General features: G+C 43.3%; 2 protein-coding genes and 1 non-coding gene across 4 annotated transcripts; all 3 read right to left on the bottom strand.

Moving 5' to 3' along the window:
• Positions 1–3,515: 3,515 nt before the first annotated feature.
• On the bottom strand, positions 3,516–11,375 carry cunh2orf42 (chromosome unknown C2orf42 homolog). 2 transcript variants are annotated; one of them, XM_076284358.1, is made up of 8 exons: positions 11,286–11,375; positions 9,577–10,802; positions 9,322–9,435; positions 7,674–7,781; positions 6,285–6,392; positions 5,975–6,075; positions 5,366–5,528; positions 3,516–4,942 (listed from the first exon to the last, which is right to left on the bottom strand). In XM_076284358.1, exons 2-8 carry the CDS (start codon positions 10,772–10,774, stop codon positions 4,803–4,805), a joined length of 1,932 nt encoding a protein of 643 aa, XP_076140473.1. In that variant the 5' UTR covers positions 10,775–10,802; positions 11,286–11,375; the 3' UTR covers positions 3,516–4,802. The 2 variants fall into 2 exon arrangements, with proteins under 2 accessions (XP_076140473.1, XP_076140474.1); XM_076284359.1 differs by having other exon boundaries at positions 7,674–7,778.
• Positions 11,376–11,728: 353 nt separating this feature from the next.
• tia1 (TIA1 cytotoxic granule-associated RNA binding protein) lies at positions 11,729–21,016 on the bottom strand. The gene is made up of 12 exons (XM_076284357.1): positions 20,781–21,016; positions 19,042–19,138; positions 18,615–18,713; positions 17,218–17,272; positions 16,486–16,573; positions 16,268–16,343; positions 15,907–16,015; positions 15,531–15,626; positions 15,264–15,348; positions 14,829–14,967; positions 14,431–14,579; positions 11,729–13,525 (listed from the first exon to the last, which is right to left on the bottom strand). Exons 1-12 carry the CDS (start codon positions 20,807–20,809, stop codon positions 13,387–13,389), a joined length of 1,161 nt encoding a protein of 386 aa, XP_076140472.1. The 5' UTR covers positions 20,810–21,016; the 3' UTR covers positions 11,729–13,386.
• A 264-nt stretch (positions 21,017–21,280) lies between these two features.
• Positions 21,281–21,351, bottom strand: trnag-ccc (transfer RNA glycine (anticodon CCC)). Its single transcript has one exon. It is a non-coding gene; the product is annotated as a tRNA-Gly (tRNA).
• Positions 21,352–23,836: the final 2,485 nt, after the last annotated feature.

The raw sequence follows: 23,836 nt of genomic DNA, 5'->3' as shown, positions 1-23,836 counted from the left end.
CAAACTTACTGTATAAAAAATCGATTGAGCCTCGTCAGGGCTGTCAGATTTCCAACCCCCCACCCCACCCCCCCCCCACCCCCTTCCTCCTTGCCCCAAGTTGACTAACTGTCTGGGGCCTGATTCATGCACTAATCATATCACGTATGAGCACTAATCGATTCCACAATGCTTGATTGCAGCTTGTGATGAATGAAAACCTATTCGTATCAGATTGGACTGGAGTCTAGCCATTTATCCCCGTCCTGGTCGGGTTCCTCCACTGACGGAAGGCAACCGAAGGGCGAAGGAAGCTAAGGAACGGGCCGCTAGCAGTGTGGCGGGGCAGGTTGTTGCGCTTCCCAGGCGTGGCATAATTTGATGTAACCAGAACAGATGTGAACAAAGGCTGAGGTGGGTGGGTGGGAGGGGCGGGGGGCAGCCATCCAGTGCGTAATGGCCATTGACAATTCATTTCGGAGGCAATCCATTCGCCTGTCTGTCCCAGGCTTCCCCCAGTGGCACGGAGATGGGATAAATCATCGTGCCATTGTAAATCATGCATGTATGTGGGCATATGTGCGTGGGATATGCAGGTGTGCATGTGTGTGTGTGTGTGCATGTTTGTGTGTGTGTGTGTGTGTGCGTGAAGAGGAACAGACAAATTAACAAAGGTGAGAGAAAGAGAGAGTGAAAGAGAGGGAAAGAGAAAGAGACAGAGAGAGAAAGAGCGAGAGAGGGGGAGGTTAAATTGAACCTGATGGAGGAGTGTAAACCTCAGTAATGGAGGCCATGTCTCAACTCAGCTCCAGTTCCTCCGCTCCTGCTGGCAGCGCTGGGCTGAGTTTTACTCATCGCACCAGACGCTTCGTCACAAGCCAGGGTGCGGGAATTCACACACCATAACACTCCACCAGTCAACGGAGGATGTGACACAATAACACTTCCTGTTGGCCTAATACTCCACACACCTCAGCAGCTAAACAAATGCAGCAGCAACGATAAGGTTCTAAGTGGCATAAGGCTCGTAAAATGTGCCACAACACAACAGTGTCACACAACAAAGTCCTGACATAATCACACACAAATCTGAGACATGCTCTCAGTCCTAAAAGACTTTTGGGCCCCTACCTCAAAGTTTGGCGCCTACATTTGATAGTGGCTATTTTTTGATTTCCCCTTTGGGAGACCAAACAAAGACGCTTTTTTAGCCTCTTAACCCACACCGTTGAGGGAGAAAACACTGCTATATTCTCCTGGGTCGGCCATGTGTGTCAGTGCGAGCACACGGCCGCTGACCCAGACTCGGGCGTGTTCCTTGTCAGGGCCTTTCTTAAGTTTGTCAACAGTTGCCATGGCAGTGTTAACATGATCTGTCAGCCCTTGTTCCGATGGGCACATTGGCAAGCGAATGGAATTGGCGCACCGCCTCTGTGTGTGTGTGTGTGTGTGTGTGTGGAAAGAATGGTGGCCTTTCATGCTAAGAGAAAAGCTCCATAGAGGCGATTAAGGTAGTCCTTCAGTGTCTTTCAGAATTGGCTACAAAACTTTCAAATCCACAAAGGAATAAAAACCATTTAAGGTTATAAAAATGGACTGTAGTTATAGTGCAACTCTATCTCTCTCAATTCTACCTCCTACTTTCTCTCCCACTCTGTGTGTGTGTGTGTGTGTTTGAGTGTATGTGTGTGTGTGTGAGCATGAGTGTTGAAGAGTTGCACATTTCTGTTGGCCCCCATGGTCCCTCTCAGATGGATACACAATAACAGCGAGCTGTCAAAACCAGCAGTCACAGCTCACTATCACCATCATGTCACACTACTGTACACACACACACACACACACACACAGTAACACCTAACCCATTTTCATCCTCTCTCACACTAAACTCCCCCCTGGCATTTGAAATGTATGCAACCGCACATGTGGCCAGGTCACGTTAGTTGTTCTACCACTGAACAATTTTCCCTTTCTCTCCATCTGTCTATCACCCCCCCCCTCTCTCTCTCTCTCCTCTCTCACTCACTTTCCTCTCAGTCTGGGATTTGCCATTTGAGCTGTCATCGGCTTCTTTCTCACCCACATCCCTCTCTTTCCCAACGTCCTCTTTCATCTCCGTCCAACTTTCAAGCTCGCCTCATGTCAGTCCGACTGTCTGTCTCCCTCTCTCTCTCTCTTCCTCTCTCTCTCTCTCTCACTCTTCCCTATCTCCCTCTCTGTCATAAACCTGTCAAGCGCACGTCCAGGCACTTTGGGGCCCGGGGGTAGATGGGGGGGAGTGTGGCTGTACGTCGGTGTCAGAAAATATCCTTTTGGTGTTCTTGAAGCGGATTTGAGCATCTCATTTCGCCTGAGTGACAAAGTACATAAACACATGCACCGCTGAAAGGTGCTGGCATGTCCCCGCACGCGTCCGCTTCCAGTGAGGGAACGTATCTCGCCTTCCCTCAGAGATACACACACACACACACACACATTACAACAGAAACACTTTCTGCCAAAGTACATGAACACTATGTTTGAGGCCCTATCACAAAGTACAAAGCTTTGGCACAAAGGACCAAATTGTTTAGAATCCTCTTAAGGCTCCATAAATTGCTTATAATGTATTAATGCCACAATAACTAGCTTTCTCCTGATATAAAGTCTTGTATATACATATAGGTCAGTTGGTGCTAAATTTTACACAAAATATGGTTGCGAAAAAAGGCCATTGTGTTTTCCACACTGTGTGTATAGGCTGCAGTGTTTTGTGTTTGAGAGTGTTGCTAGCGAACATTTTAGAATGATTTAAAGGGCGTCCCTAATGGGCCTCTCTCGCTCATGACAGACTTCCTGTGAAGAAACAGGCTTTTCCCCGCGCATTTTTCTTCCCCGCTGACAGTGAGAGGTCTGCTCGGCCGGACAGATGAAGAAGGATGTGGTCATTAGAGCTCGGTGATGGATCGCTTCTCCTGCCAGCGGGACGAGCCCGCTGCCGCACAGTCATTTTGCATCAGAGCCCGATCCCAAAAGCCCAGCCACAAATACCCAGACAAGACAAATCAACTCCACTTTTATGGAGTAATCATTAAAATCTAAGTACAGCCAAATCCATGGGACAAATATCCCACAATGAATATGCAGAATTCACTAAAGATATACTGCATGCCATCCTCTTCCACCATATTTTATTAAAAACAGATGCACGCCCACTCATCTTTGGCTTCACTAACCTCAATGTATATACTGCCTCACTGTATGTCAACATACAGTCAGTACAATGAACTCAAAGGCACAAACGGACAAAGCCCTGATCACTCTCACTGACGTGTTGCTATGTGCTATATATGGCTCGTCTTTCTGCCACGATCATACATCATGTTGTTCTAATGAAGCCTATGCTTGTGAGTCAGGCAAGCTTAAAAAATGCAGGTAACATAGCTATCTACACTCTAATGTAAGAGGTGTTTTACAAACCCATACTGTACATAAGTTTACATTTGTCTACCAGAAATCAGTGAAGATTTTTATTAAGTCTTTGAGAGAAAGAAAATACCACATTTCAAAAAGTACAATAATTTATTTCAGATTTATATTCGCCACTACTTTTCACATATCAGTAGTTAAGTTGGATCCAAGGCTTCAAGCAATAAAAGTGCCTGTAAAAGTTATCAGACATTTATGAGGACGTCATATATACTGTATATACTGAATTCAGGCACTGTGCCTGAACAATTTTAGCCCTGTGGATCACATGAGAATCCAATCAGCCAATCCAAGTGCCACCCCACCAGACAAGTGATAGTTGGGCTTGTACGCATTAACGTCTACAAGAATAATTGTTTTCTTAGCCAAAACAAACATTTTACTTTTAGCGGCAAGTTTTTATTGTTATATTTAAGTTCATGCATACATCTACCAGCTGTGTGCATGCGAGATTTCTGATGTAAGTACATCAGTGGCAGATTAATTTAAGTGTTTTTTTGTCTGTGCAAGTTTATAGATAATACACATCACTGAGGTCTTTTCATGTTTGGGCTCTTTTCATGTTTATGGGTCACCCTTCTCTGAGTCTTTGCCCCAACTTCACCACTCCAACCTTTTTTTATTTCTAGAAACGCCACTGCTGGACTTCAGACACTCAAAATGTTAACTGAGGCTGCCCTCAAGTGGCCAGAGAGGGAACTACAGCTAATGTAGTGTCTGTTAATGTTAACGTTAAGCATTTCTCAGACTGGAAAGTATGTCTTCTGTAAAAGCAGAAGAATTTAATTGGAAATATTGCTATTGTATTGTAAAAGTTAAGGAGATCACAAAACAACCTACATTCGGCTTTCACTTAACAATCGACTTGGCATAATGTATGTTGCGTGTGGTAGGAAAACGTCCATAGACACAAAAAGGCAGAAATGCATATTAGCAAATTCATAGCTGAAGCACGGTACATATAAAACTGAAAAAGGAACCATAAAAGTGTTACATGAACCTGCATGTTTACATTCTGGCAGAAACACTCTTCGTACCCTTCAATTACAAGACAGAGAAGTACATGGAGTCATTTAAGACTGAGAGCTTAAACATGCCGAAGGCAGCATTAATGTGTACAGTTTAAATAAGGTACCATACATTAACTCTGCCCATGTAGATCTCTCCAGTATATTTTAGAGCAAAATACATCCACTCCACCTAGACCAGCAGGGGTTCTGGGAAACAACTCCCCCGTGTGGTTATGCTTAGCAAAATTCCTACGTGCAGTGGTCGAGCTTGTGTGTAAGCCCACATGTGTGTTTATGAGTTTTTGCATGTGTTAGACCAGTGTTCTGTAATGTGGCAATTCACTCTCAGTGCTCCGTGGGGCTAGTGGGCTGGTGACCATACTCGAAGCGAAGCCGCAGTTCACCCACCCTTGAGCGGGGCAGAATATCCGGGATCCATTCGATCACGAAGGGCGTTGGCTCCTTCTGCCCTGGAGTACAGATGCCTGGGGACAGAAAGAAACTCTGAGTGACTGTGTGGTCAATCATCCATTTTGATAAAACAATCCACTTATACTGACTGGACTGGATGTTAAAAAATCTAAAGATCTGAGTAAAATCAAACTATTGAAATCTAACATATCAAACACAGGAATATGGACAGTTTATTATGCTTGCACATAATTAACATATCTGGTGATAAGTTTATACCCAGCTTTGTACTTATATATATCATGGTATATCATTACATATGTCATGGCCTATCAAAAAGTCTATATGTTAGAAGGGTTAGCTAACCAAATTATTGATACAACTGATCTGTGCCTAACATGAATCAATGCAAATAATGACACTATGCTGATGAGCATCTGTTATTTTCCTCATTGTCCTGTTAAAAGTTTGGGTGCCTCTGACATACTGACACTTACCCACTTTGAGAAAGGTGTTCAGCTCGAGGGGTCGGATGGCCTGGGGCCGATCTGTCCGGCCAAACGCCTCTGACAAGGGTTCGGCGGGCACCTCAGGACAGGTGAAGGGCGAGTAGGAGCCATCGCTGTTTCTCACAAAACTCTGTGTCAGCTTTAAGGGCAGCTAGGAGGAGGATCATTGGCGAGGAACGGGAGAACGACGATTTACATTTTTTGTCAACATCATCAGCGTAGGTGTTCTTCGGTGACTAAATCATGTCAGTTAGCAAACTTACCTCTGGAAAATTGTACTGTTTGATAGTCAACTCAAAGTTACTCTATCATTATATAACAACAATGATTCTGTTATAATGTAATAACAATGTACCTTTAGTTAATTAATCATCAGTGTCATCAGTGTAACATTAAGTATTTACAAATGATTAACAGAATAGCTGAACTGAGACACTGAAAATGTATGCAATATTTAAAGGACTAGCAAGATGGTAAAGATCTCTTAATACATAATACATAAATGTGGAATGTATATAAAAGAATTATGAACAGATTGTGTGATAGAGTAGAAAAGCCATATGCAAAGATTAAAACATGGAGATTAAAGATGAGTACCTCAGGTGTATCAAAGATCTGCTTGACGTGCATGAGGTTGGTGATGTGCCACGTGTACTTGGAGAACGAGCCCAGAGGAAGGGCATCCTGGCGGACAAATGCTGCAGCCGAGGGAGCAGAACACAAGACTGTTACAACATCAAATCAAAACAAGTCCATGAACTGAAGCACAACCTTACACTGCAATACCTTGGCTCCGTCATGCCCAACAGCACTAATCCACTGCTGATGCGGCAGCTAGATCTAGACATGTGTGTTCGTTCATGCAGGGGGATAGTACTATCTGGTAATGACTGTGGGAGCCACTCACCGGTGGTGGAGTTGGGGAGTCGCCTCTTTTTACTCCCCAGGGAGAGACGCTGCTGCAGGGCGTTGAAGAAGTTCTGCGGGATGTGGAAAACCAGAGGCTCCGGCTTCCCTAAGACATCCATCACAACACAGCTATACTGTATATATCAATGTGTATCATACAAACGCCAGTAGCACCATAAGCATCAAGGCTGTTAGAGTGAATACAGTACTGTAACAGCAAACAAAATGTAATAGAGTCGTAACAGTGCAGCAATAATATAATATATAAAGTATTTCTTGGGGTTTTATGCCCCCAACATTGTCTTCAAGGCAGCGCTGCCTGGAAGGCACTATGGTTAGGTCTGGGTTAAGGTTAGGGTTAGGGTTAGGGTTGGGGTTAGGTTTAGGATTAGGTGCCTTTAAATCAGCGGTGGCCAGTGGCGTAACTATAGTAGGTGCAGCAAGTGCAGGAGTTTTCCAAACTCAAACTTATTAAGACCTACTTAAGGAGCAGCATGGGGCAGGAGAGGCTCAGTGGGTTAGCTATCCTGTCCATTGAAAATACGAGAGCCAGAGCATTAAATATTGGGAACATCGTTGACGATTTTGCACAACAATAGGCTCGTAAGATGGCCTTCTTCTAATGGCCTAATTCCCGCATATTGGGGATTGTATGCATATGAATGATTTTATTTGGTTTCTGCACGGTTAAATAAGTTAGGCTACATTAAGTTTTGTTTCTGCGCAGTGCGAGTTTATAAGCAAGCAATCTACGCTTGCATTTTCAGCAGAGGGTTGAAGAGGCGCATTGAGCGCATTGAGTGTTCCCATAATTCCATGCGAGTTGATGTTAATGCAGTAATATTAGATTACCCTGGCCTGCAGGCTGTTAATAAAATAATTTTTAATGTTTTCACATGTAATGGATCCTATGTAGTCGTGTGTTTTTTATTTGAAATTGTAATCTGTAACTACTAAACTACTTCGGTGCCTCAGGCCCTTTGCATAAACAATTGAAGTCACCCTTAATGTGTATTGCATGTATCAGAGCTAATTCATCCTGGGCCAAAAAATGTCGGTATGGGGCTCGCGTAGCGCTCTTGCACCTGGGCCCACCATTGGTTTGATATGCCACTGGCGGTGGCAGCACTGCCTGGAAGACAAAGTTGGGGGCATAAAACACCATTGAGCATAACACAGTATTGTTGATGTTGACAACATATCACTTGCAGGTGAGTTGATTCCAAACATACTATATAATGATGATTAATTATTTTCACACAGGCTTAGTAATAATATAGAAGTGGAGTTATTTTGCATTTCTGTGTAAATACCTACACTAGATATGCATAGTAGTACATTACTATTATGTAGAGGAGCAGTGGGTACTGCATGTGTGTGTGTTTACCACTAAACTGGTAGTGCATGGACTGCTGGATCTTCTCATTGACACTGGCTAGCCACTGTTGAAATGGTAGGGAGACATGGGCCTCGTCCACAGGCTGGTTATTCCCTGCTGGGTGGACATCAGTCATATGAATTACACAGACTCATGTATGAGGCAGCAAGAGTTATTTGTGCAATGCTGTGTTGTAGAAAGTAGTAGTAGGCATTGGATGCTATGCAGTAAGGGTAGATGCTAATGTTTTGGTTAGGCACTGGGGAAATACAGTGAAGGTATGTGACCTAGGAAAACCAAAATGGTTTAAAAGTGTTGGGTGGGGAAGGGTGAGGTAACTACCAACTACGGATTACAACAAACCACATAAATTCAGTGGACATTTGGGAGAAAAGTGATGAAATAGACAAGTAGGAAAAAGAAAACAAATGAAAGAGCTGAGGGCGTGAGAGAAGGATGGGAGAGCCAGAGGCTGGCAGACCTGGGGTCTTGTGCCCAATGGTGAGAGCCTGTCTCCGGCTGCAGGGCTTGCGAGGGCCAAGGGCCGGAGCACTGGCCTCCCTGATAGCCAGAGCGGGACCGGCCACTGAGTGGACCGAGCAGAGAGAGGAGACATAAGAGGGACAGACAGACAGGAAGAGTCAAGACAGGCAGCAGGAAACAACAGAGACTGACATTAGCGCCGGAGGAGAGAGAGGAGATAAACAGCACAGAAAAAGACAAATGAGAAAAGACAGGAAGGAGAGAGATGGACAGGAGAAGGTAGACAGACAACAATGCTAGACAGACACACCGAAAAAAACATGCAGAGATCGGTGACAGAGACACAATAAGACAGGGACAATCAAGAGACAAAAATAGTATAGACAAACAGACAAAAAAAACAGAACATAAGGGCCATTCACACCAGGAACGATAACTATAATGATATCAAGAACCATAACGATAAACCTGACCAATGATAAGAAAAGTGTCTTTGTGTTGATGAATGTGCTCGTTTTTTGCCGTTATAGTTATTGTTCTTGGTGTGAACCCTATAGACTGGCCTTATAGACTGGTGAACATCACAGTGGTGTATCAAACTGCTTAACACCATGATAGAAAGCAGCAGCACTACGTAAAAGACTGGAATGGTGTAAATGATTAGCAAAAAAATGCACCACGGCTGTCATTAATAGTCAATACACTGCTATGAATTGCACTGAGTTTTAAATGGGCACTGGTTTAAGTGGTCTCCTTCCAGCCTGTTTTTTTTATTATGATTAGGATTATACAAATAGTGTAGGCTATGTCTGGATATCTATTCATAAAGGAGGTCATAGAGAAAGGCCCTCCAAGAGTAGACAGCTTTTTTTTTTTACAACACCATGGTGTTTATCGTGTCTTCAAAGGCTACAGAGTGAGTTTGAAAATGAGCTCACATGGCAGTCCAATGTCTCACTAGCTTCTGCCTAGTTGTCTTGTAATTTTTGGATTTATGCTAGGGATATGAAGTTTTAAATGTTCCTGAGGTTTTGTATCAAATAGACTATTAAAGCAGTTGTCATTCCAATTGTTTGATTTCTACCATCAGGATGATGGTTTCCCATTATGAGAGGGTCCTCATGTAACCCTGTATCTGTTCATCAGCATGTATCACAAAAGAGAGAAAGATGACCTGTGATTGGCTCCTCTGCTTTCAGTCTCTTTGTTCTGTGTGGCGTGATTGGCTCAGGAACTGGCTGGGTATCAGAAGCACAGAGCGCTGAAGAGCCAACACTCACCTCCAGCCCTACAACCACACATTTGCACGCACGCATGCACACACACACACACACACACACACACACACAGTCAAATGTCAGACAACTGCAGAAGGCATTCAAGAACAATTTTAACTAGAACCCATGCATGCTTTAATACCATAGAATACCATTTGAAGTGTAGCTAAGGAAATGGGCAAATTCCACAGCCAGTTTATCATTACTTGCAAAGGCACAGACACAGGCGTAGAAGTGCAAGCATTGTGTGGTTCCTTCGGCCGAGAGAGGTGAAATGTCCGCCAACGCCGTCTCTTTATCATCAGAGGAACCCAAACTGCCCAGGCTGTTGACCTTCACCCCTGGGGCTCCTCTGCCCCCCACACCACCACCACCACCACCGTGCTGACACGCACACCGAAACACCAGCCCGCCGCTCTCGCCCTTCGTCCCAGCACCTCCCACAGTGCAGTGCAGCAGCCCCAGTGCCTGGGTCTCAGTCGCGTGACACTTGACCACCAGCGAGCTCCGCGAGACGCGCTGCACCAGGGGCCCTGGGGTGTCTGTGGCCAGACGCCACAACTCCTGCCGGGTCTGGGCCGGGACGGGCAGTTCTTCCAACACGGAGCTCTTGAGCGGGAGCGGTGTGGCCACCTGGCCCGTGGGACACTCCATGGCCTGCCGAACGTGGCCACAGGGGCTATCAGATGCCTGGGGCGGAGTGGAAGAGGAGGAGGAGGAGGGAGGAGGAGAGCAAGAGGAGGCCACGCCTCGTTGGCCCTGCTGTTGTTGTTGTTGTTGCTGCTGTTGTTGGCGTCGGCAGGCGGGCAGGAAGCAGCGTCCAAGGCTGAGGCGGGTGAGCAATGTGCCGTCGGTGGTGGCAATGGCCGTGTCCGTGAGGGTCAGCTCCACGAAGCCTCGCTGCTCAGGGCCCCGGCCACGCTGGCGCAGCGAGAACACCTGAGGGGGACCCGGAGCAGAGGACGATGACGATCCTCCACCTCCACCTCCACCATCCACAAATGCACCATCTCCTCCTCCACCTCCATCTGTCACAATCCTCACTACCTCCGAGCCTCCTCCACCTCCCTTCTTTGCCGACCGCCGAGTTCCAGCCGCTGTGCCGTCCCGGAAGACGGCGCCACAGGCCTTGTTCTTGCAACTGAGGCCCCTGGTGCCATTGTAGATACCACACTGAGGGCACTTGCGGATGCCACGCAGGGTGGGCTTCCCCAGATTGGACAGGAATGCTGGAGTCTTCATCCGCTCCCTGGGTTTGGCACACAGACCGCCCGAGGAGGAGCTCTGCAGCACAGGAGAAACCACTGTCTGTGCCAGTGGCAAAGCTGCCTCTATTGGATGACCCTCCATCAGTCTAATTGTGCAGCCACTGTACCCCCTAAATAATAAGAAATGTTACACTGTCAATAAAAACATACATTGTATGTAAAACATTACATACACATGTTCTGAAATACAATACTATGTAATGTCATATCGTACATCTGGTGGTCGTGACACCGGAAGAAACTTGTTAAACCATAATTTAGGCTACAGTGTTGCCTGCTGGCCGGTCATACTTGAATGGAAAACAAGTTATTAAAAACGCATCAGCAAGCATTTTTTTTTATTTTCACAAATGTCGTTCTCCATTCCAATTCGACCATATCGCCCGATGGAATTAGTGTTTACTACTTGCCAAAATAAATTATAATTTTCGGTCTAACGTTACGTGCCACATCAGCTATATTTCCCTTTAGTAGCTCGTTAGGTAGCAGATAATAAACGAACAATAAACTTTCAGCTTTATCGGCTCAACCTGGCAATTTAGTTGCGTGCGCCAATAAAAATAAACTCTCATCAGTTGCGCTTATATGCCTACCTTTTCAAAACCTACTGCCGTGACGCTGTATGGTCGAGACTCGCATGAAACAACGGGCTACATTTTCGTCTCAGCCGTCGCCATTGCTCCTTACAAACGAGCCACATGACTGCGGCTGTAACGAGCCTTGTGGTTGGCTGTTCGGCTGATTACGCGAAGCTAGAGGGGCTGACACTCCACTGCTGGGTAAAATGAGGCCTACACCTGTAATATACTTAAATCCATCTTTTATGGCACTTCAGTTGTCTTATGTAAGCTAAATCCACAAGTATAAATATCCAGGTCTAAAATATCTATTACATTACATCAATTTCAAGAATGGCCTACATCTATATCTCCTATAACCTGGAGCAATGACACTACTGTAACATGCACACAGTATCCATGCGTGCATGTGTGCAGACTATATGCATATAATGCATAAAAAAACTCAACAGTACAACTTTCTCTGAAAGTGTGTTGGTACGCATCAGCATTTTAATGGGACAAAGCAAGAACACATGATAGTAGCATCAACATTATCCAAAAAAAAAACAAAAAAACATAAGGTCTGAAAATATCCTTAGGCACTGCCTACTCTCATGACACTCGGTTGGTTAAAATGGAATCAACTCAAAATAAGGCAACACAATGGGTCTCATCCAACTCTAGTTAAAATGACACCTGGAGGACGAAACAGCGCAAAAATATCGATCCTTCCAGGGGTTTTCCCTTTGACACTAACGACTACATTAAAATTAAAACAAAAATAATAAAAAAAAAAAATTCTATTTTGATAGTTTATACACAGAATTACTGTAATTCTACATTACTTTTCAGTCTGAATCGTTTGCACTGCATGGCAATGCTGTCACAAGGGCCCTTCCCCAAGTCCCCTTTTAAAAAAACTAAAACAAACGAAAAACCCCTGGAAGAATCGCATGATGCACTGTTTCTGTTTGAATGGACTGCATTCAACAGTGGCACTACAGCCGAGCACTAATTTACATAAGTCCGTCCTCCAAGAACCTAACCCAACCGCAAAACAAAAAAAGAAAAAGCTGCTTCCATAATTAACATCTGAGTTTTCTTTATACAGCATCGGAACAATTGAACAGACGTTGGTTTGGTTATTTACATACAAAACAGTATATTTATAAGCCCTCCATGAAATGAAAGTAAAATGCTGGAAAAGAAAAAAAAGTGGAATGCAAAACAATTTAAAATCCTAGAATTTGTGTAACATTTTTTTTCTCAGTGAAAAGGTAACCAAGAGTAATAGTTATTGTGCAATATTTGTCTGCCGTCAAAGAAAGAAGAGTGGCAGTAATCCCTGCTATTTGTTTTGTTGAGAAATTGAATATCTAATTTAAAAAATACAACAGTTGACATCCGTTTTTTATTCATAGTTTTTTACAAACATAAAAAAACCAATAGGCTCATATTTCACATGATTCCGTGATGTCAGCGCCTTTCATGAGATAAAATCGAGTCCCAAAATGAAGGAAAGAAAAAGGCAAAGCTCCATTCATACCAGATCAGCAGTTGAAAATGCTCTAAACTTAAAAAGCAAAATGGAAAAAAAAAAAAAAACTTGCGGCTGTGTAATGTGTTTTATTCGTTTTATAGCACGTTTGTTTGAATTAAAAATGGCATAGTCCTCTGATTTAGTCGTCGGACTCCAGGCCGAAGACTTTGTGTAAGTGTGTGTGTAAGAGTGTGTGTGTTGTGTACATGTCAGTATACATACATGGTTTTGTGTGTATATGGTGTATGTATATTCAAAAAGTGTGTGATGTCTAAATCCCATGGCAGGACAACTTTGGGACCCCCATAGACACAAAATGGGGGAACTTTGCTTTGAATCGTCCGCCCACATTTACATGGAAAAAATATTACAGGTGGAAGGTGTCGAGGAACAGTCAAATGGCAACATGCCGCTCCCCAACATGGACGCCTGGATGACGGGAGACCCTTGAGGAGGGGGCAGGGGTCTTCTTTTAACCCCCCCCCACCACCCATCCCGAGGCCACAGCGGAGGTGTCTCAAGTTGTCGACACCACCCCACCTCCCCTTAATCCCACACCCACCCACCCCCCGTCGCTCAGTTGGTTCAGTCCGATCAGTGTGTGTGGTAGCCAGCCGTGCCCATGCCAGACTGGTTGGCGAGCATTGTTCCGTTGACTCCCTGTGTTGGTTCCACCATGGCCCCGTTGCTGATGGCTCCGACCCCCGTCCAGCCAGCCCCGGCCTGTAAATGACTGTAAAACACAATGACAAGGAGTGAGCATGGGGTGCACGGTCCTGTTCTGTTAAGCTACACAATGAGCTCGACATATGTCTATACTTCTTTCAAATACCAGTCATAAGATCAAGACTGGAACACCTTTTGAAGAGGTTCCAGAAACCAGACTTCCACGTAACTTGTAAGATTTACTGATCGGTAAGTCTCTTATAAAAAGTGCTCTCTATAGTTCTCTTGATACATAGAGATCTTCATTGATCCCAAAGGGGAAATTCAAGATTCTTGTTGCTGCATGGACACTTAAGCAAAATAGTGCCATTTACAGCAATAGAAATCCTAGGGGTGCAACAAAAAATTGCGTAAAATAAACCTAGAAGAATTAAATAATATTTTGTAAAACATTTGTTAAAATTTTTACCAGAGATATGCCATGGTGCAACACCAAAGTTCGTAGTCATTTTTTTTAAATCGCAGTATGATGGTGCATTGTTACACCCCTAAAAAAAAACAGTGTAACGTCAAAACAGCTTCAGTCACTTAATGTACCCACTGGGACGGGGTGATTTTCAACTAGCCTTACGGGAGTTATTTTGGCTGACTGACTTGTTTGTTTATTTACAGCTGCTCCTCTGAAATTTCACATCCAGGCCGGCCCTTAAATGGAAATAGTTGGGCATGACTCATACCATTCTTCCTGTACGGTCTATTTCAAACGTGCTCTTAAAAAACACACGACATTGATCACCTACAGGGGGACTTATTCCTGTGACTTTGGTCACAGTCTTTAATAAATGTGTGACAGGATAAAGGTTGACCTAGATAGAGGATAAAGGTTGACCTAGACTTAGACTAGAACTTTCAATTTCAATGCAATGGAGGAATAGAAGCAGGTGTGGGGCTCTAGCAGGAAGTGTCACTCACTTGAAGCCCTGCTGGTTCCATGCCTGGCCATAGACGCCGTAGGCGGGTACCTGCCAGCTGTTGGGCACGTACTGGCCGATCTGCTGGGTGTTGCCGTACCACTGGCCCCACTGCCCATAGGGCTGGGCAGCAAAGCCTAGTTTGTTCTGCTGCAGAGGAGAAATTTCACACAGAAAATGACATCAACCAAATGTTGCAAGTGAGTAATGCATAGACAAACACAAACACCTAAGCAAACACCATACACTGAACTCTTACATGCATCTACTGCTTGTTTTAAAAACAATTAGTGTGTGTTATCTGTAATAATGGCTCAATTAAAGACAATTCCCTGCATCAATTTCTGCACAACTACTGTTTATTGGTGATTTCACAAGATTATAGTCATTGTGACTTACCTGGGGCATCTGTACCTGCTGCATGGGACTGACCATCTCTGTGGTCTCTTTGCCCCAATAACACTTGACCACATGGCCCTCTATGGAGGTGCCATTGACAGAGACAATGGCGTGGGCTGCACCCTCGTGCGAGTTAAACCTGTGAGACCACATGAGATGCTCAGGTATAGGTGGACCAGCTAGACAATAAGTAGTGTCAACAATGTACAGAAGTTGTATCACTAAAAGTAGAAAGCTAGCGCTGGAGGGAAAGGGAAAACACAATACATTTAAGTCAATCTTGGTGTAGAGTCTGAGATGTTTCTGTAGCATTCTCTAGTTCTCCCAAGCCTAGCCCGATTATTCACACCCTTCATATATTAGCTGCACAACGAATCTACAGCAGTGAAAGGGTCTTAGAATACACAAGGCAACGCACAACAGTCACTCACTCACCTCACAAAAGAGTAGCCTTTGTCTGGAAACACGCGGATTTCCATGATTTGGCCGAAGGGAGAGAACGTCTGTCGCATCAATTGCTCTATAAGACAACATTCAATTCAGTTTTATTTTTATAGCACCATCATATAACAATGGCTCTCAAGGCACTTTACAGAGCTCACCTCGAACTTAATCCCCAATGATTAAAATAAGAATGAGGGGAACCTGATTAACTAGGCCTAGTTCTTTAAAGGTTCTTAGAGGAATTGTAGGTGTGCTCACCAGTCAGGCCTGTGGTGACCCCTCCACAGTAGACAGTGCAGTTACTAGGGCTGGACTGGTTGACCACTTCCTCAAAAGACAGATGCTTGGTATTCGCTGTGGTTGACAGAGACAAATACACTACTACTTAGTACATACCTCAATTATTGACAACACTTACTGATTGCAGTACTTCAATGCTTACAACCTAGAATCCACAACGGGCCCATTTTTAGTGTACAGATTAGGCCTAGTCCTGGACGAAAAGCGAACTTCAATGGCGATATCCATTGAGAAAAAGCTTTTTGTCTAAGACTAGGTTCAATACATATATGGGAAAACAGCTCTATGAATATATAAATTATGAAAGTTCAGAGATCAATCATCAGGGACTTACTCTCGTAGGTGGCTTTGGGTGCAGGGGGCTTTCTCGTGGCCCAGTTGGTTCTGATCTGCCGCCCACCCAGCCATTGGCCGCCCATCTGTTGGATGGCATTTTCTGCGTCCTGTACAGGGAAATATATACATATGCCTCACACAGATGCAAAACACACACAACAAAGACGACTCTTCATAACCATATGCCTTTTGGTAGTAACTGCCCTTCCTATGCCCTATAACTGTTTACATATGTGGGAAAATCTCACACTGAGACATCATTTCCCTTTCCGTTCAGAGTAAATGTGGACTCCACTGTCTCTCTGGATTGCCAGGAACTGAATTAAGCCTCAAACCAGACACAGACACGGGCCACTCACCCATTTGTTGTAGAAGGACACAAAGCCGTAGCCCTTAGACTTCCCTGTGGCCATGTCTTTCACCACACGAGCATCACTGTGCAGAAATCCCACACAAAAGACCATTAGACACACAACAAACAACAAGAGCAATTCCCCTGAATGCTAGCATAGGGGACCATTCAGACACTGATTTAGATTTTTATCTCTCTTAATCATCCGGTTCCGGCAGCACTTACGATATCCTCCCGAAGGGTGCAAAGGCAGCTTTGATGTCATCGGTGGTGATTTCTGGACTGAGGTCTCCCACAAAGACATGGAAGTGGTCTGCATAAAAACAAAGCACAGATGCATTAAGCCTTGGCCTTCAGCTGTCTACCAGCATGCACACACCCAAGACCACTTTATAACCTATATTAACAACCTAAGCTGCTAATGTACACTCAATTTATCTACATGATCATGTTCTTAGCAGACTCTTCTGTCCAAAGCAATTTAAAATGACATTGATAAACATTAACAGTTTATTTTAGGCATAGGAGCTAAATTAAGCATCTATCTATGGATAACATTTACGAGACCACTGCACATTTGTCTGATGTCATCCTACGGTTGCTGAGTGACATTCGAATGAGTTGACGGTCATATTCAAATTTAGAGTGGTCTCTTCATTTTGAATATGACCATCAACTCATTCGAATGTAACCGTAGGATGACATCAGACAAATGTACAGTGGTCTAGTAAATGTTATCCATAGATAGATTTTTTTTCCAGAGCTCTGTTTGTGTGTTTTTTTTGTATTTAATTCACACACACACACCAATAGACTAAATAGTGATTAACAGAATAATACATGATATAAGAGACTTCTTAACACATTGTAACCCTAAAAACAGTTATCCAAAATTGAGAGATCTACACCTTAATTTCATACACGGTAAAATGGCTGGATGTGCATGGAAGTACTTACTGCTTGTGTCTTTTTTCTGGCTGCTAGGTGTGGTGGCCCAGTTGACCTTGACCTCCTACAGGAAGGGAAACAGACAAAGAGAGACACCTGCAGGTGAAAAAACTCCATCTGAGTCAGAACGGCACCTACTCTACATGGCCCCCTCAAGAAGGGCCCCCCTACCAGCCTACCAACGTGTCTAAGTAGTGTTATGATCAATGAAAGACAAAGAGAAAGAACACAGTGACCCAATCTCCACAGAATGCAGTCTATATCCTTGCAGGGACTTAACGGTTTGAATCTTCGCATTGGAGGGGAATTATAAATATGTATCTTGATATTGGAGAAAACAAAGGAGGTCCAAATAAGGGACTTACAAAACAAGTGAAATTACCAACTTGTATTAGTCCTCAATTGGTCCTTCAACACCTGTTGAGGATAAAATATTTTAAACTGAATACACTTGTGGAACACTAGAATGCCTGCTTCAACGTAGCCTAAAGTATTTGGACTACTGGAGGAGGCAAGGCCAACACGTATTGGAGAGCAGCCATGGCAAAGTTTGCCACCATGTTATAAAAAGGTTCTGCTAATAAAAATAGTGCACACAGGCTGCATTGCTAGATCTTCAGGCACTGTGCCAACGCCCAAGTTATCCACTCCAGCCTTTGAACATAGAGGTAAAACAGGGTTAAGCTGATCTAAAGCTAGCTTTCTTCATCATGAAGATCCATAGATGTTTCATCTCAGTTCACTTCATCAATGGACATGGTCTGTTATTTTAAGACACACCTTGACCTTCATAGATGACTTTTTTTTTCCCATCCATATTTCTTGATGAAATGCAGAAATCATTGTCAAATCTTCTTATATTTAGTCTGTCTTCTTGTTTTGGATTTTCATCTAAGCAATATTTGAGAACAGCAAAATCCAAATATAATTTAATGAAAATGTAATTTGCTTATAACAGGCACAGGATTACCACATTCTTCCAAGAGAGCAATTACAGCTAATGCCTTCCAACTACAAAGTATAAATCTAGAATTACTAGAGAACCCATAATGGAAAACAAAGTTGACAAACCTGTTCAACCTGAATTAAGAAGACTATTCAATCCTCAACTTGCACACTTCCCTGACAGGTCTCACATGCCAAAAGAAATCAAAGCAATTGCCTTTCCTACCGAAACATCAAAGACAAATTATATTTTACAACAGGAACTAACCTAAAGATCATAAATGCTAAAAATGTAATATGTCCGAAATGTCACTAAAAGAGGTTCTAAAACATTGAAATGATGAATATGAATGTAATTAACACTTATGCTGATGACGACACGACACCCCCCCCCCCCCAAACCTTCCCAGCCCAGCCCATCCAAACCCAACCCAACTCACCCTGTAGATACGATAGCTTACCTTACCCATTATTTTACGTCCATTCATTGCGGCCAGTGAGGCAGCAGCATGCCTATGCTCGTAGAACTCCACAAAGCAGTATGGGTCATTACCTGCCGTCTAAGGGGAGAGGACAGGTATTAATGGCAAACAACAATCTCCAATTGTAACTTGCCATTATATTAAGGCACAGTAATTGTAGAGAAACTGCCATATCTGGTCAATTCACAACCAACATGTACCATATCTTACGCTTGAACAAAGGATAAACCAAATCAGTGGGGGAGAAAATACAGTAACCAACAATAGGAGCTAACAAATGTCTTAAATAACTCTCAAATGTCTTTAATAAATCTTGTGTGCACATCCAATGCTTTTGATTAGGGAAAGGGTACTGATTATAACTGTGTAAGGAGTAGATTTCTGTAAGGCCAGGAGGTTGACTCACATCAACAATCATTTTACAGCTCTTGCAGGGTCCTATCTGCCCGAAGAGTTGCATGATCAGCGCCTCTGTCACGTCGCGAGACAGGTTTCCAACATACCTGAAAGACAGAACGGAGGAGTGAATGTGATATACCAGAAAGAGTCCTCGATATCGCATCCTGGTCAATTCATCTGGCTACAGACGAAATGAACGGACACAACTGAAAAATGAACAGAGGGGGAGCGAGAGTAAAGGCCAGTGGCAGTATCGAAATGTACACTGTAGCGTTTTGGCGCTATTCAACAACTAGCAGAGCAATGTTGGGTAACAGAGGAAAGACAAAGATCCAGTCCACAACATGGCTCTCGTGATACTGACGTTCTTTACCACTGCAGAACAGTAAAGTTTGCCTTCTTTTTCCCGTTTAGGTTGTCTCTGCCTCTGGTAGTTAGCTAAGCGCCCAGGTTATCAACACCATTTAACTAAGTTAACAGTTACTCAGTGATAATCAGCATTTGGTTAGCTAACATTTGGTTATTGGACGATGTCTTCCATTAACTACAAGCCCATTATATCGAACCTCTTACCAGACTAGTTTTGACTCCGCAGTACCATTTGAACTGCAACTACTCTACGACAATAGAAGGAGAGTCCAGGCCACTCGTTCCACTGAATTTCCTGATCGTGTTAGCAAGCCACCTTTCTTTCTCTGTACCTGGAATCCCCCCCACCGTTATACATACACATGGGCATACATTGTTTAAGTTAACCTGAGCAAGGTAACGTTTACCTCACGGATCATTCACGATGACATCTCACCACCAACAAAGTAACGTTACGATTACGACAATCAATATAGAGGCGAGCTAACGTGAGTGATAACGTTACTGTTCATGTTAACTTAACATCTGAATGCAGCATCGACATGATATAAATAATCCTTGGCATACAACGAATGTTAACTGAAACAAATAACACCTGCATCGCAACGTTTAGGTAATATTGAAGCTCTGATATCCAAATATGATACTAGGTAAGGCGTAAAATGAATATCAAATTCGTTTTAGTAACATTACTTGCACCGCTCGCAAACAAATAGCTAATATGAATGCTAACGTTAGCTAGCTGGTTCAATCATCACTGCAGGTCCTGACGGTGGAGCTTGGTCTGGCATTCGTGGCCTCAGACATTAGCTAGCTTCAAAGCGACATCAACCGCCGCTAGTTCACTGGTTTTATTCTTCTCGATAGTTATCATTTAACATCAATGCAAAAACACGTGGACCGACAGGGGTGTAAAAATAAGTGTTTGCCTCTTTCGTTAATGATCACTGTATTTTCACTTAGCCATATACACATGCATAACAAATAATCTACTGGCAAAGAGAGACTGCTTTTGTCTCTAAACAGAAAAACGGACACGTCTGACATAATGCTAAGTGGCCTTTATAGCTAGCTAGCATAGCTAACGTTAACATTAGCCTACCATTTAGCTACTTATCGCTACTATGCTAACCTTGCCCAGCTATGAAGCTCTAACGTTAACGTTATCATCCTTCGTGCCTACCGCTACATTATCGTTACACAAGTGCTAGCAAGTATACATTACTCTACACATTGAGCAGAGTGGCATGACTCAGGTACTTTATACTGAACACGATACATACAACATTGACCATTTATGAATCTTTGCAAGCTTACTTGGCAAGCTAGCCTTAACGTAGTTAAATTCTGGCTAGAGTTAATGGCATTCATACGTACAAAGTCTTGGGCTGTTCGTCGTCCATCATATTTTCCGATCGAATGAAAGATCGAACCCTGAGAGAAATTCAACGTGTCAGTTTCTATGACAGTCTCTGGTTATTCGCCAGTTCTTTCCTTCATAAAATGTTCTCTTATTCGTCTTCAAATTCATATAATGCGCACAATAATGCTATGCCGCCTCTGTTAACTCCAATTATGAACAATAGAAAGGCGACATAAGATGGCGGCGAAACCGGAGCGGATATAGGTATACGCATGCGCCAAATAATTGAAGGGGGCATGGAGTTGAGCGGAAGTGTTGTCTGTGTATCTCGGTGTATCTTTGCTGAGCTTTGACATTTTGGCGGATAGTGATTTGCTGTGATTCCGCATCTTGTCACTTTTTCATCGCTAATTGGTTCGGACTATTATATTCAGATACTATTTGTTTCAGTCACAGAAGACAGACCATTTAGTGAAATTTCAAAGTAAGCCTTCTTTATGGAAAAAAAAACTCGTGCGCCGCCCGGGAATCGAACCCGGGTCGCAAGAATGGGAATCTTGCATGATACCACTACACCAGCGGCGCTTGATAAAACTTGGAAATACATCGTAATATACAACATAAATTGTTTGTTTGACTAAATGACTACTACATGTCTTTTATGAAACGTCTACATACATCGTCATGTGTAAAGCTGTTCGTTATACTTTTTTCGACACTCCCGATTATGGAATTATAAAGATTGTTAACAAGGTCGTACCATGGACTGTAGTTTAAGACCTGCCACTGAGAGGCGCAACTGTACCACTAGGCTACAACCATCCTTTAACTTAGCCTGGTTTAGTGTAGCCTTGTGAAGGTTGTGATGTTGTAAATAACAGGATTGGAAACGTTTTCATGTTGAATCAGCTTGCTTTCACTTCAGATCACACATGATTCAAAACCACCTATTTCCATATTTTCGGCAATTATCGGGGTCCAAGCAGAAAACATTAGGGCCTAGGCTAGACAGTTGGCAGAAAGGTTCGGAAAGGTTACGCCCCCCAAGTTGGGTAAAGCATGCTAACATCACACAATGGGCAAACTCGCTAGGCTGTTACACTTTATACACACGTTTTAAATTCAGATGGGGTTTGAAGGAATTGCGTACTTTCCATTGTATGCTAACAACCTAATTCACCCTCGATTTTCCAGTGTTGACGATAAATTTCTCTGGAAGCTAATATTTGATGGTAGCTTCATTAGTCGTCAGGAACAGGTCCTTTAACCGGAACAGGTCATTTAACCATCCAAATGATTTTTAAATGTGTTTATTAAGTTGAAATAGTTGCCAAGTTCCACTTAAAAGCAACACCAAAGATTATTTTGTACCTTAAAATAATGTTTCCAAAATCGTTTCAGTGGTTCATGAACTCAAAACAGGGTGAACGGCACTTCTGCATTCACTTTGCAGCCCTCTATAACGCATTCTGCAAGTTTGCCAGATCAGGTAGTGGATCTGTAGTCGAATGAGACATAAGAAACTACAAATTTGACTTGCTTTATGGCAAGCTTTACAATAGCCGAGGTGGAAGGCTCTGGGTGGAGCGCACTCGGCAGGTACATTGGAAGACGGCTCCGGGCTATTTACAACAGCGGTAATGGACAATTCCGCTTCCAACCTGTAGGGGGACTGAAGAGGAAATTGTTTTTGGTGTAGGCTACTCACGCTGATGTACCTCCATTAAATTACATGCAATCGAAACAAACACATTCCCCTATGTGGGCGTTTTAGCCACGGTAAGGGTGGTAACCATGATTATGATTAGACGGCCACTGTAGCCTGTATTGGAGATCATATTTCTCTTATTTTTCTGGTAGGCTACGAGAAAAAATAAGACATCAAAATAAGACATCAATGCAACAAATGTTCAAAAATCGATGAGAACAGTGGGATTATAATTAACCAGTCAGGTTGTTGAGGCCTCAAAGCAATAATGAGAAATGTTTTTGTAAGTTGTTTTTTGCTATTGTGTTTAGTATGCTGTCTAGTATTAGGAGAAATTTAACAAACTTGGCCATCACATTTAAAATGCCAATGAAGCCATTAGAGACGTCTAAGGTCTGATAAACGTGTGTTATGGATCCGCAGCAGGTCCATACCACACCTGATAAGCAGATGAGGTCCCAAATATGTAGGCCGTAGTGAAACAGAGCTAGACCTGTGCTGGCCACCATCTGTGCCCGATCTGTTCCGTTTTTTAGTTTTGGCCCTACATGTGTGTTTGGACTCTGGTCCGACTGCATTTTGCGGCTGGCTCGTTTGGAGGATGCGCAACAGATCTGTCCCATGTTAAAGCTTTTGCACTTCATTTTATCTTGCAGGCAAAACTATCACAATTTCACAACTAAAACATACATACATCCTCACAATAGTTGCTTTCAGACACAACCTCCCCACTATATGCGGATCCGACCCTTCGGGTGATTCAGATATGATGCTAACCTGCGGACATTATGTGTGAACGACACTAATCTGCATAGTGTCTGTGAATGAGAAGGCTACTGCAGCATCCAAGGACCAAAAAACAATGCATGCTAAATTATAGATTTTGTGGACTTTACTGTACGGAATGATGCATCCCACTTAAATATAAAAGGCACTGTGTCTCAAGTATACTTTCTTTAGAATACCATTGTTCAAGTGCTTCAAGCAGTTCAGACTGTGTATATTGTTGTGTTGCATTGTTTCACAAGTAATTAAGGGGAGAACATGCAGGCTAGGACTTGAAATTTATGAAGAGTTAGGGGATAGAGGACTTAGGAAGTGTGAGTTTAGAATGAGTTGCAGGAGTAGCCTAGGGCATGGACAGAACTTGGAACGTGTGCAATTGCATAGCCGGTGGCAACTCCATGTGGCAGTCTGGTCATACCATGTAGCCTACATTGTACTCCTATGTGTACATCTTTTGTTAGCAGTCTAACTCTAGCAACTGCATTTGCCTACAAAAGTCTGCAATTCCATTGCAGTTAACTCTGGAAAAAGGCTCATGCTGAGTTTTTTTTCTAAATCATGGGTTGTCATAGAATT

This window comes from Alosa pseudoharengus, unplaced genomic scaffold (genome assembly GCF_046254945.1).
Source record: "Alosa pseudoharengus isolate Yale_2024_CS ecotype anadromous, Long Island Sound unplaced genomic scaffold, YU_APseudo_1.1 YU_APseudo_1.1_scf_14, whole genome shotgun sequence".
Lineage (NCBI taxonomy): Eukaryota > Metazoa > Chordata > Actinopteri > Clupeiformes > Clupeidae > Alosa > Alosa pseudoharengus.
This window is presented reverse-complemented; position numbering and strand designations above follow the sequence as displayed.

Coding starts and splice junctions, on each gene's coding strand:
- cunh2orf42 (XM_076284358.1), bottom strand. CDS start 10,774: ATGGAGGGTCATCCAATAGAGGCAGCTTTGCCACTGGCACAGACAGTG. Junction 6,076..6,284: donor ACTCCCCAACTCCACCACCG/GTGAGTGGCTCC, acceptor CCTCGGCTGCAG/CATTTGTCCGCCAGGATGCC. Junction 5,529..5,974: donor AGATCTTTGATACACCTGAG/GTACTCATCTTT, acceptor TCCTCCTCCTAG/CTGCCCTTAAAGCTGACACA.
- tia1 (XM_076284357.1), bottom strand. CDS start 20,809: ATGATGGACGACGAACAGCCCAAGACTTT. Junction 17,273..18,614: donor GACGTAAAATAATGGGTAAG/GTAAGCTATCGT, acceptor CCCTTCCTGTAG/GAGGTCAAGGTCAACTGGGC. Junction 16,344..16,485: donor GCACCCTTCGGGAGGATATC/GTAAGTGCTGCC, acceptor ATTTCTGCACAG/TGATGCTCGTGTGGTGAAAG.